Source organism: Sander vitreus, chromosome 17, assembly GCF_031162955.1.
Source record: "Sander vitreus isolate 19-12246 chromosome 17, sanVit1, whole genome shotgun sequence".
Taxonomy (NCBI): Eukaryota; Metazoa; Chordata; class Actinopteri; order Perciformes; family Percidae; genus Sander; species Sander vitreus.
The window spans coordinates 6,306,103-6,318,738 of NC_135871.1; the positions used below are offsets into that span (position 1 = coordinate 6,306,103).

General features: G+C 40.0%; 1 protein-coding gene across 4 annotated transcripts in view; it reads right to left on the bottom strand.

Annotated features, from left to right (window-relative positions):
* The window catches only part of ccnj (cyclin J), an 11,973-nt gene extending 5,819 nt beyond the window's left edge, over nt 1–6,154 (bottom strand). Inside the window, exons 1-4 of one of the 4 annotated variants that reach the window (XM_078273524.1) lie at nt 6,030–6,154; nt 5,720–5,809; nt 2,935–3,145; nt 2,141–2,440 (exon numbers count right to left, since the gene is read on the bottom strand). In XM_078273524.1, coding sequence (XP_078129650.1) covers nt 2,141–2,440; nt 2,935–3,145; nt 5,720–5,788 — 580 coding nt within the window. In that variant the 5' untranslated portion in view covers nt 5,789–5,809; nt 6,030–6,154. Of the gene's footprint in view, nt 1–2,140; nt 2,441–2,934; nt 3,146–3,328; nt 4,569–5,719 lie in introns of those variants that run through there. The other 3 variants (XM_078273527.1, XM_078273525.1, XM_078273526.1) reach the window with 3 other exon arrangements.
* Between the last annotated feature and the right edge of the window lie 6,482 nt (nt 6,155–12,636).

Here is a 12,636-nt window from a genome sequence, read left to right on the forward strand (position 1 = left end):
CTCAGACTACGGGTGGGAGTATGTGGCTGTATCAAGTCAGAGATGTAGGGAGGAACTTGACTGAGCGGAGCTCTAAAAGTAAGGACCAGGACCTTATTTAATTAAAAAAATAAGACGACTTTGAGTTCATGGAGTGGACTGCTACTGTTTTACAAGGCAGCCATTGAATCTATATTTCGTTATGGCATTATGGCTTGGTTTGTTAACCTGTCCATTAAATTAAAATCACAGCTTCAAAACTTGATAAAAAGGGCTGGAAAAAGAATTGGCCAAATGGCACCAACTCCTCTTCAGGAGCTCTTCGAGGAGGCGGTGAGGAAACAGGGTCTCAAAATCACCCACGACCCAAATCACGTCCTGTATAGTGAGTATGAGCTGATGCCTTCAGGCAGAAGGTACAGGTTACCAAACTGCAAGCTTAACAGCTATACATTCTCATTTGTGCCTTTTAATCAAATAAATTAATAATAATAGATGTGTGTGTGTGTGTGTGTGTGTGTGTGTGTGTGTGTGTGTGTGTGTGTGTGTGTATTGGCTGCAGTGATGTATGTGTGACTAATACTACTAAATAATATTTGTGGTACTTACCATTATGGTTATAGGATGTGCAATGCCTGATAGGGTAATGGTGCAATATTTTTTATATATATATATTTATATTAGGGCTATCAAATGATTAAAAATTTTTTAATCACGATTAATTGCTGCGTTTCTATAGTTAATCGCATGTTTTATCACATGATTAAAATTCTATTATTTTGTTTTTAAGTACATATTAACAATCAAAAGCTATTTTTACCAGTGTATCTTGATTGGGAATGAAATGAATGCAAAGAAAGTTACTTTATGAACTTGATTTTAAGATTTGTAATTATTTATTTACTGTAAACAAAAGAAAAATGTGTGAATCTGTCATTATTGCGCAATTCCTCCAAGTACCTAACTAAAAAACAAAAAAATCCCTCTCCTTACTAGAGTCAATATAGTGTTTAGTAACTCCTAAATAACGTTGATTACTCACTGACGTCCAGTGATCACCGGTTAATGAGACAGCATTTGCAGCACCTTGCAGCTGTTCCACTGTGGCAGCTTTCTCCGTGTCATAACGGCTGAGTGGGGGGTGAAACTACTGTCCCCCTCGACGGCAGTGTATAAGATGGGTCAGAACATGCCAACCGTAGTACGTCTTTAAGTCCCGAGTCCTCTACGATGCTGACAGGTCTGCAGTTAGTTGCCACCCGTTTCGCAAGAGCTGTAGTCACTTTTTGGGATTTGGTTTCATCCACAGGTCGGCAAGTAGCACTCTCCAGCACGCTAGCGGGTAGCATGTACTACTATGCTTAGCTCGTAGGTGGGAGCTCAAGCTTGACGTGCTTCGGTGATATTTTAATTCGGCTTTACACAACGTGCATATGGCTTACGATTAAAAAAAATTAATCACATCGAGTCGGCCCTTAATCGCATCGTGATTAACGCGTTAACGCTGACAGCCCTAATATATATATATATATATATATATATATATGCTGTTATATTTGATATGGTATTATGCAATTGGGCATTGTGCAATACAGAAGTTATTAACCACAGCATGAGTTAACGAGAAATGTGCAATCATTATCAAAATTAAGTGCAATACGAGGGGGAGGATGTGTTTGTGGGTTATCTTCTCTGATTGTGAGGAAAGGTGGGGGGGGGTTATTAGATGTTCATTAAAGCATTGGATGAGATAATGTATGATTATGTTTCCATGTAGGTTAACTGTATGTTTATTGTGCGTTTGTGTCGTTTCTCTCGAATGCCCAAGATGAATTTCTTCTATAGGAGACAATAAAGGCTCATCTTATGTTATCTTTGCTAAATATGTTAGACTCATGTTTATGTACACTCTCAGACATTAAACTTTCAAACTTAAAAAGAAAAAGATTAAACAATAACTTGGGGCCCCTAAGGGTCCCGGACCCCCTGTTGAAGATCTCTGCCCTAGTGGATATACGTTTATCCTCCAGGTACACGCAAAGTACGCAGGCAAGTATGTAAACAAATGCCGTTTGCGTCACCGCTGGTTGTCTATGAATTGTTAAAAAGCTAGTACATGTGTGTGTTAAGAGGTCAAAATACCTTATTAAATGCAACTTACCCTGCAAGGAAACCTCCAGGAAGTAATCAGCATACTTGGCCATGAATAGTTTGGTCTTCTCCAGGCAGGTCATAGGCCAGCCATCGTGGAGGTCTCCCTCGTGGACGGCAATAGACAGGTAGTATTCTATGAAATGTGCGGCTGTCGGGAGGTACAGGTTCCACTGGAAGGTTTCCAGCAGGAGCAGCTCCATGTGAAGTAAACCCTGCTTGGTCAGGACCAGGTTCATGGAGCTCATGCAGCCCAGGCTGTTCAGGGTCTCCAGCTTGGGCACCCGGTCCTCCCTTTCCTCAAATTTACCTGCAATGAGTTAACAGTTGCAAAAGCATCCCACCATATAGAGACTGAAGGTCAGGGAATCATTAGTCTATATCGAAAAGGTTTCATTTACGGGATTGTTCAGTCCCTTTTTTTTGTCCATCACCTTCTGCTTTCTTTGTGTTGGAATTCTAAACTCCGGTGGATTTCTGAGGACTATGGTTAACTGCTCCTCAGATCTCTGCAGGGTAAATCCAGACAGCTAGCTAGACTATCTGTCCAATCGGAGTTTTCTGTTGCACGACTAAAACAACTTTTGAATGTACACGTGTTCCAAACAAAACAAGTTCCTGGCACAAGGCTATTTTGGAGGGCGTCGTACCGGCGTCCTACCCTTAGCGATTGTGATTGGTTTAAAGAAATGCCAATAAACCAGAGCACGTTTTTCTCCCATCCCGGAATGCTGTGTGGACTAGCCAGACCCTCCGCCGCAGCACCGTGGAGGAAGGTCTGGCAAAGCGTGACTACAAACTTACTGGCCAGCAGAAGACATGAGAGCGAGACCATGTGGAGCTGCTGCACCGTGACATCATAGCGGTCCATGAAGAGGTCCAGGAGGTAGACGGCCAGGTGTCTGGCTGCGGGACACAGCCTGAAGCGGTTGCTGACGATGGCTATGAGGTCAGCAAAGTATCGTCTCAGGTTGAGCTGAGGGGACTGGCCTTTGTAGGACGGCAACTCCAGCTCCTGTTAGACACACATCGTGTTTGAGAATTGATTTATTTTATGGTTTTATTTATCAGGGACAATATCTATAACATTATCACAACCAGATGTCAAAGATGCAAGGTGTTTAAAAGGAACACACCGACTTATTGGGACTTTAGCTTATTCACCGTAACCCCCAGAGTTAGATAAGTCCATACATACCCTTTTCATTTCCATGTGTGTTGTAACTCTGACGGCCCCACCGGTAGCTTAGCCTAGCACAGATCCTGGAGGTAACGGGCTCCATCTAGCCTACTGCTCTGAATAAGTGACAAAATAACGCCAACGTGTTCCTATTTACATGTTGTGATTTGTAGAGTCACAGCTTGTACAAATGACAAGGTCACATGAGACACAGCCACCTTCTAACCGTAAGGTAACCTCTCTGCTCCACTCCTCTAAAGATACGCGCCAGGTCCAGTCTGGCCATCACCAGACCAAGCTCAATCTTTTAAGACTGAACATTAGTCTGGGGAGTCTGCTCTGTATTTTATACTGCACAAGAGGCGTGATCAACGGGCATAGTTACGCAATTGGATAGTCCTTCAACCAATCAGAGCAACGATCCGGGTGACGTAGCAGCGACAGCGGCATAAGCGGGTTGCTGCGCTTCGGTGGCCGCCATGTTGAATGTAAACAAAAAGCTGCTTGCCGTCGCGAAGAGAACTGACGGATCCTTATCAGAAATGTTTGTTTATGTTATGCATATATGTAAGTAATGACCAGGACCAACATATCGTCAGATTTTTTTTTATCCATTTAACTGGCATTGTTGTGATTGTAAGCTAGCTTGTTAAGCTAACTTTAAAAGCACACATTTAAATGTATTGAATTGTAAATACGTGTATTATATTCATTTCAATGTAAACATTAACAGCAGATGAACAGACACAGGTGAGAACGTTTAGTCCCTATGAACTGTAAAAGATCAAAATAAACTTCATTTCCTAAAATCGTCGAGTTGAAATGGGCAAAAAGGCTAAAAGTACACATTTCTTGAGTAGGCACTGCATTTCCAATGGCATTCTGTGAAGATTGTCCTAAAGGATGTTACTTTTTGCATAAAATACTAAAGCGTAAAAAGACTTCATTACATTTGTATCAGTTACACAGATTGCCGGCCAGCCCAATGGCATAGGTTGGTTTCAACATTGAGGGTGACACGAATAACTGGAGGGTCTGGGGGTCGTCCCCCAGAACATTTGGACACTTAAAGCGGAACTCTCGCCAAAATGCAACCTAGGGTCTTTTAGTGAATGTACCCGAGTCAAACTTTAGTTTAAAAGCATATTTAGGACGGAAGCGCCACTTTTAAGATGTACCGTATTTTCGGTCAAATGGCCTGTCCTAAATATGTTTTTAAACAAAAGTTTGACTCGTTTACATTCACTAAAAGACCCTAGGTTGCATTTTGGCGAGAGTTACGCTTCAATTTCCTGCATTCTAGCACATTTTTAGGCAACAATTTATAGTGCAAGTGTCTTTATTTATGTAAAAGGAAATTATTATTCTGCTGTATTGTTCAAATCTTTCTGCTCATTCAAAACACAGGAATCATGTACTGTACATCTCAACAGTCAACAACAAATCCATAAGCGCCTTTTAAGTTTAAATCTACATAAAAGACATTTAAAAATCACAAGAAATCACATCCATATTTTTCACCGTCCTGTTGTGTTCCTTAAGTTTATCTGTGTTTTAAGCCCCCAACGTCTAGGATTAGGCAATGGTTATGGTTATGGTTATGGTTAGGGTTAGGTGCCTTGGAAGGAGACGTTGGGGGCTTAAAACACCATTGAGCGTTCCTTAACCAAGGTAGCACAAGTAGAAACAAATATTGTTTTCCGTGCACGTTTTGAGCCCCCTGAATGATTATATTTTTACCTCTTGTGGGGAATGGGTTGTCTTTCATATTTTTTTGAGGGGGGGGGCATATCACCTGCACCCCCCCACACACCTATGGGCCAGCCTAAAGACTTTAAACCCTTTTAATTCAGCCGTTTGATGCGGTGAGAGTTAAACCTGTCATTTGTACACATTCTCACATTTATGTTACGCGTAGCCTATATTTAAGAAATGCCTAGGACTAATATATCATCAGAGTTTTAATCGGTTCAACTGGCATCCGGGGGGGGGGGGACTAGTACCACCCCTAGGGGTACCTTGGAGTATTGCAGGGGGTACCTAAAATAATCATACTATAGATAGATAGATAGATAGATAGATAGATAGATAGATAGATATGTTCATGGGGTACTTGGATAAAAAAAAAAAGATTTCAAATCGGGTACATTATTTTTAAAAAAAAGGTGAACTGACGTCACTGCTCTAACACACACACGCAAAAACACAGACATCCAATAAAAAGAACACAGATTCAGTGGATGGCTAACGTGAGACGATAAGTAAAATAGCATGAAACAAAGAAGTGTGTTATGCACGTAATAGAAGCATGACACAAGACCAAATCCCTTAAAGTATCCTATTTTTCCATGATTGTTTCATCGGTCTACTGTGGCAGCCATCACTAAAGTTATTTAGTGTCCGACTCACTTTGTATCGTAGCGCCTTGTATATATCTGCAGCGAGTTGTCCTTTCCACCATTGGTCCTCTAGCTCCATTTAACAGGGCTTTGGAAACGTCTGAAAGGCAATATATGTGAAAGACAATCAAACACTTCGCGCTGAAGATGCTCTGCACATGGAAAAGCTAAAGTATCGGAACTCGCAAAAGCCGCATAGAACTGTTCACGCTAGCGGATCAGGAGTTGGCACCGTGATCAATCGCCTAGCTGCAGTTCATTGGATTTTTCCGAAACTAGGAAATTAAAAAAGTGTTGACTGTTCAAAAGCGGACACTCACCAAATGAGCACATGTAGTAAATATTACGGGCAGTTTTGCTAAAGTAAACTTCAATTCAAACTAGCCGTGACATGCTTTTGCTCACACTCGTTGTAGTCAGTGTGAGACTGTTCGGCTCTGCACGAGTTCACATAACACTAGTGCTGCCTTCAAGTGCTACCGGAAACACAAACTCGCATAAACAGAGAGCCGAAAAGTGGTGTTTTTGCAGGTGGGAAACACAAAGCTGGTGGTAAAACAGATGCATATATACTACTTTGTTTTTGCTATAAGGCTACATTAATTTCACGTTATGATGATTTGATCTTGTATATGCGAGTAAGTACAAACGTCGTCATACACGCTTGATTCATTGTTTGGGGGGGGTGCAGCAAAGGGCCGCAGTTCGGAATCGAACCCGAGCCGCTTGCGATAAGGACTGAGCCTTGGTAGGCTACATGAGGCACACGCTCAACCAGGTGAGCTACCAAGGCGCCCCCAGAGGGAACTTTTAAGGTGAGTACAGAGATTCCGATTAGCACATGAAGGCATCATTAGTGTTTGGTCAACATCCAATCACTGGCCTGATGCAGCCAATACCCAACTAATGGGAATTATATAATACTGTAAAACAAAATTATAAAGTGCTGATTACTAAATCTGGCCAATAAGATTACACATTATTTGAAAACACAGCAATTCAGTGGTATACCTTTACTTTGTGCACTAATTCCAGTATTAACTGTTAGGTTTGCACCAGCTTGTGGCAAAGTGCAAAGTTTTGATTGAATACAGGCCCGATTGACCACATTTACAGATGATCTTGCAATAAAGCTTCCAATAAATCTTTCAAGATTTTGTGAGAAATATAAACTCTGTGTCCTTGTCAATGCAGAACTCATGGTGACATGGCAATGACTATTTTTAAAAAAAAAATTCAAACTGTGTAGAGGGATTTATAATAATAATTTCACATTCATCACTTGAAATGCACCAGGTTTTCTCCCATGTGGCCTCCATGCCATTTATAGATTTCCATTTCTGATAATAATAAAACAGAAAAACAGGCATCATTTTTGGACAGAATAGGTCACAGTAAATGTCATTTTGGAGCATGTAAGACATCTGTAACATAAAAAAACTACATTTTTAACACTGTGTTGCACATTTGCAGCACACAAAAATAGGAACTGATACATAAAGGGTTAACCCTTACCTGACTTTAACTTTTTTATAATGCTGACATTAGCCAGGTCAACTTGAGCTGGGACATTTTGGGACTTTTAAACTCTCGTAATGTCCTCCCGAATGCCTTACACATTTTGTCCTCTGGGGTAAAAAATGACCCCGCCTGGTTTGACTGTTATTTAAAGCATACAGTATAAATTGTCAATCAATTCTGTGTTATACCTTTAGTCTTACTTCAGTTCAATTACTACACCATTACTACAAATGTTTCCCTTCGTTTTGGAATTTAGAGCCAATAGACCTTGTTAACATAAAAGTATACCCTGTTTTTGAGTAAAAATAAAATGAAACTATGAATTATTTTTGACTTAATATTATTTTGACTATTTGACTCATCACAGAGTGGTATATTTCAAAGTTTAGTTTGTAGTCATAGTCATTTTTAATGGCAGCCCATAATCACACCTGTTGACCCCATATGGTTTTACTGTTATTTAAAGAATATTTAGTGGATACTTCACCTAATTCTGTGTTACACCTTTAATAACAACTTCATTCAAACACATTAACACCATTTCTTTATTCCATTTGCAATGTAAGGCTAATAAGACAGGTCAAAAGTGGACTTTATGTCATCAATTCGAGACCTTGCATATGCAGTTGGACCATGGTGGCTTGTCTCTCTCTCTGCTGTCAACATGCGTCGTCCGTCACTGGGAGGGATGGAAGACCAGATCAATGTTTCATCCTTTGACTGGAAATATTCTTCTGTCTCAGCTGGGTCCTCTTCCTCAGAGTCTTTCTCATCAGTTGATTCTTCCTCTTTATCATAATAATAGATGCAGTCCTCCACTTCTGACACTTGTTCCATTTCAGCTTCAGATTCTACCTCATCCGTTGATTCTTCCTCTTCATCATAATAATAGGTGCAGTGCTCCACTTCTGACACGTCTTCCCTTTCAGCTTTAGATTCTAGTCTAGTCATCAAGTTCATCAATTTCCTTCAATTCATACTCATCTTCCATTTCTGCAGCAGGCGATGTGGGGGCTTCTTCAGAGGAAAAAGTAGCATGCGGTCTGTATGTTGGATCTATCACCTCATCATTATTTTCCTCCTCTTCTGACCCTGAATCCTCCTCATTAGTTGATTCATCCTTCTCATTATGTTCAGCATTGTCCTCCTGGTCTTTCTTTTCTTTTAAATTAAAAAATATCTCGCAAGCCTTTGTGCAGTATAGAGCTTCTGCCTCCTCATTGTGCTGCCGGTCTATCCAGACTATTGGATGAATAAAAAACATATTTTGACGGCAAAAGATTTCATTTTGGGGTCAGAATGACCCCAGGACAACACGAGGATTAAAGCAATGTGGAAATCAAATCTATGGAAAAGTACTTAACATATATTCTCTTTGATTTGATTTCAAGTAATATATTGTAGAATATGATATTCATGGTTAATGACAGGGATTTATCCAAAGCTAGATCACACTTGACGTGAAAGTGCCATTTATCTTCTTTGATTAAAATGTAAAATAAATAATGCTGGCTTGTTAAATAATAATTATCCTGGAGATGTGTTTTCCATGCTCTATTGCATTAGCCCTGAGGCACGCTGAGCATCCCTCAGCTCATCTCATCTCATCATGATGCTGGTTAGAGGCTGTAATGCTGCAGGGAATGTATCGGTTTAGTCTCTCTCTCTCATTAAGTACGAAAGTGACAAAATAGCTTTTGAAGGAACTGGAATTCACAGTAAGCAAATCCACAAGTGTTGTGTCTTGAATGTATGAAATATTGTGCAAATCTGAACAAAAGACAAAGAAAAAGACATCAGACAGGGAGTTTTTCTGCATAGAGGAATTGCTGGCACCCCCCAAATAGGTTTTAGCCAGCGCCAAAGGAAAATCCCAAGTCCCTAATGTCTTTGACTTCCAGCAGTCAACTCTCCTCTCTCTTGTACTGTATATGGCATCAGTAATACATTTAGACAGTTTCATAACCAGTTGAGAACTCCTTGTAGACCTGGTAAATAGTTGTCCAATTCCGTGTTTTGGTGCAGTTGATCCTTTTCCTTTTACATTTGGAATTTTGTGTTTTCCTTCACATATATAAAGACATTTTCGGTGTATAAGCCCCCAATGTCGTCTTCCAGGCAGCGCTGCCCGGAAGGCACTAGGATTAGGCAATGGTTAGGGTTAGGGTTAGGCTTAAGGTTAGGGTTAGGTGCCTTGAAGTTGACAGTCGCAGCGCTGCCTTGAAGTCGACGTTGGGGGCTTAAAACACCATTGAGCGACATTTTCACCATAAATTGGTGCGTAAAAATGTATCAGTATGCAAGAAATGAAGTAATTGACGCTCAAAATTTTCCGGGAGAGACCCCCCCCCCCCGACCTAGCGCTTAATATGTGTCCCCCCAGTGGTCCATTCTGAGCCAGGAAAAACCCTGAACATGGGTGCATGAGTGTTAGCATGCACTTGGGTCTGGGTACACTGCTATGAGAGCAATGTTGACATCTAGTGTAACAACAATTGAAATCACGTATTTTGGCATATATACTATAACCAGATATAACCACATGTTAAGTTTCATGTTGACAAAAGAATTTATTGAGTTATCTTTGTAGTACGCATTCAAAGTAGGCCAGTTTACCCCAGCAGCACAGCACAGTTCAATTTGACCCAAATAGGTGAAAGTGACATCAATATTACAATGGCTTCCCTGCCTTTCAAAAGCAAATGAACTAATCTAATGGCCCAGGTTACCCGACCACCTCAATTTGGTGCAGAGGGAAACTGATCGTCTGGATCAGTGGTTTTCAAAGTGGGGTCCTTAAAGGGGGTCCCCAGCGAAAAGGGGAATCATTTATTTTCCTTATAACTCCATCCATAAGTAATACAGTGACATAATGCATGACTATTTTGGTCATGAGTTTCATACACTTTCTGTAATAAAAGATCTGAAAGCAAAACTCCTATCCGATGGCGGACCATGGGACGAAATCGTCCATGGGGGTCCGTGGTCTAATTGGGGTCAGTTTAAGGGTCCTTGACATGTAAAAGTTTGGGTATATTGGTAAATATCATTTAAGATATCAGCTGATACATTCCTTCTTAGTACAGGCATTATGCAACATGACCCCACACAAATTGCAACAACTCCTTCAACTGATCTAGTCTCATAAAAGTCTCCTCTATAACATATAAAAAGTCCTAAGAAATAGATACATAGAAAGTATAGAAAAATACTGAAATTGATGATGCCAATTTCCCATTGCAGCCCATGTTAAGGGGAAACACTACCGGTTAATAGGGAAAATATTTTAACTAACAGATATCGCCAAGAAACTTCCCCCGTTGTTTACTTACATTAAGACAATATTTTTTTGTATGACAAGTTTTCTTAATTTTTTATGTTTAATTATACAAATTGTCTAATTAAATATGTGCTAATTTGCATCAATAATGGTGTTTCAGTATTTTTCAACTTGGACCCTTGGAATGTTCCCATGCATTGGTGTCTAATGTGAACCAAAACCTGGGAGATTATTATTAAATGATTCTAGAAGGTAAAACTAGTGTGTTGACCATATTTCTATGGTGTCGACTATTATATAGCTTCCAAGGAGATGTATTCATGGAGCCAGTATGATCCAACTGCGTCACTTATTGTCAGGAAATGCATCTCGTAAATTCCTGGCATAAATAATTAATTGAATGTGTGACTTTGGAAATAAATAATGTGATGATGTGGGGCTATTTTAATTCCAATGGCCAAGGGAACTTTATCAGGATGCATAGTATCCTGGATCCATGAAATAACTGGCCTTTAAAAATAAATCATCTGCCTGCCTCTATGGGAATTTAACATAGCGGTGTACCTACTTATGCCCCCTGTAGTTTAAGGAAGAACATTTATTTATTTACGATACATTATTCATTCACAAACAAAATTGGTGTCCTTAAAGGTTGGATTTTTCCTCATTTTTTTTAATTAAGACATTAAGATCAATTTCCAAAAGATGATTTTTTTTATTCCTCTTTATGGTCAACTTTAGCATGGGTGTCCTAATTTTTTCACATGACTGTATACTGTGCTGGAAGTAACCTTACACTACTTCTTTATATGTTCTGTAGGGAGCACTAGTGCAAAGACATCGTAGGTTCCATGTTGTGCTTAAATAATAAAAAAGGGCAGTCCAGAGATTGTGGCTGCATGCAGGGGGCGAGTCTTAAGAGGATTGGTAATGTTAGCTGCTCTATGGTAGAAGCTGTTGAAGTGGTGGGTAGTTTTGTTCTTAATGGGCTGGAAATGTCTCACATAGAGGAAACAAATGGTGTCCTGCGAGGAGGGAATTGGTGGCCGTCCTTTCTGTGCTTTTCTTCCCCGTGCAGTCATGCAGTGCCTTGGTGGAAGGCAGCTGACAGCCATTGACCTGCACAGGAATGTGAACGGTCCTGTTCTTTTTCTGTAAAGATACAGACAGAGATACCTAAGTAGATGATGTAAGCGTCTGTCAGTTATTGTGATGGCAGGGTTCAGAATGAACTTTTTCATCCACCAATTAAATGACTAGTTCATTTTTAAATTGTACCAGACACTCAATAGGTTACCATTGTTTATTGGCAAGTGAGTGAAGCAAATCTGCCAGCCACTTGCATGCCAGATCTGTAAATCGCACCCAGCATTTGGCTGGTGGATGGTGCTAATTTTGAACCCTGTGTGTTGGTTATTGATATTACACTGGATCAGTACTGGCAATGTGCCTCCTTAATGTTTGCACAAGTAGCATAGTCTTTTGGGTCTGCTTATATCTGAAGTAGTCTGGTCAGGGGTGTGTTGGTGAACCTGGTTTCTAAATCACAACCAATGATTTTTTTTTTTTTACTGATGTTTCTTGGTAACACAAATGCTCATCTTTACCTTATCTTAGTTTTTGGAGGGCTCGGTTTCAAGTTGTTGGCAGCACAAAGGTCACTCTGCTCTTATAGACTCATTCACATAAGATTTCATGACAAAGCAACTAGTCACGCTGCAATGACGGAGTGCTATGCATAGTAATTGCTGACCTAGTTCACAATGAAAGTCAAGAAATTACATGTGCAGACTACCTTGCTCACCATAAGCTGTAAAGTAGAATTAGTAAGTGGGTCCAACCCATAAAATCTGCCAATTGCACATATATATTCTTTGCAATTTTTTTTCAGTTATTTTGAATGTATATATTAGTTTTTTTGTATTTATTGTTTTATTTTCTATTGTTTGTTTGTTTGTTAATGTATGCACCTTTCACCAAGGCACATAAGTGTACTTATTCTGGCATTAAAACCTTTTCTCATTCTGATTCTGAAAAGGCAGTAATATGAAGTTATTCTGGATCAAGTTTTCAGGAGAAAACCTGACATCCGATGTGGCTCACGCGCCGGATGTCCCTCACCTTCC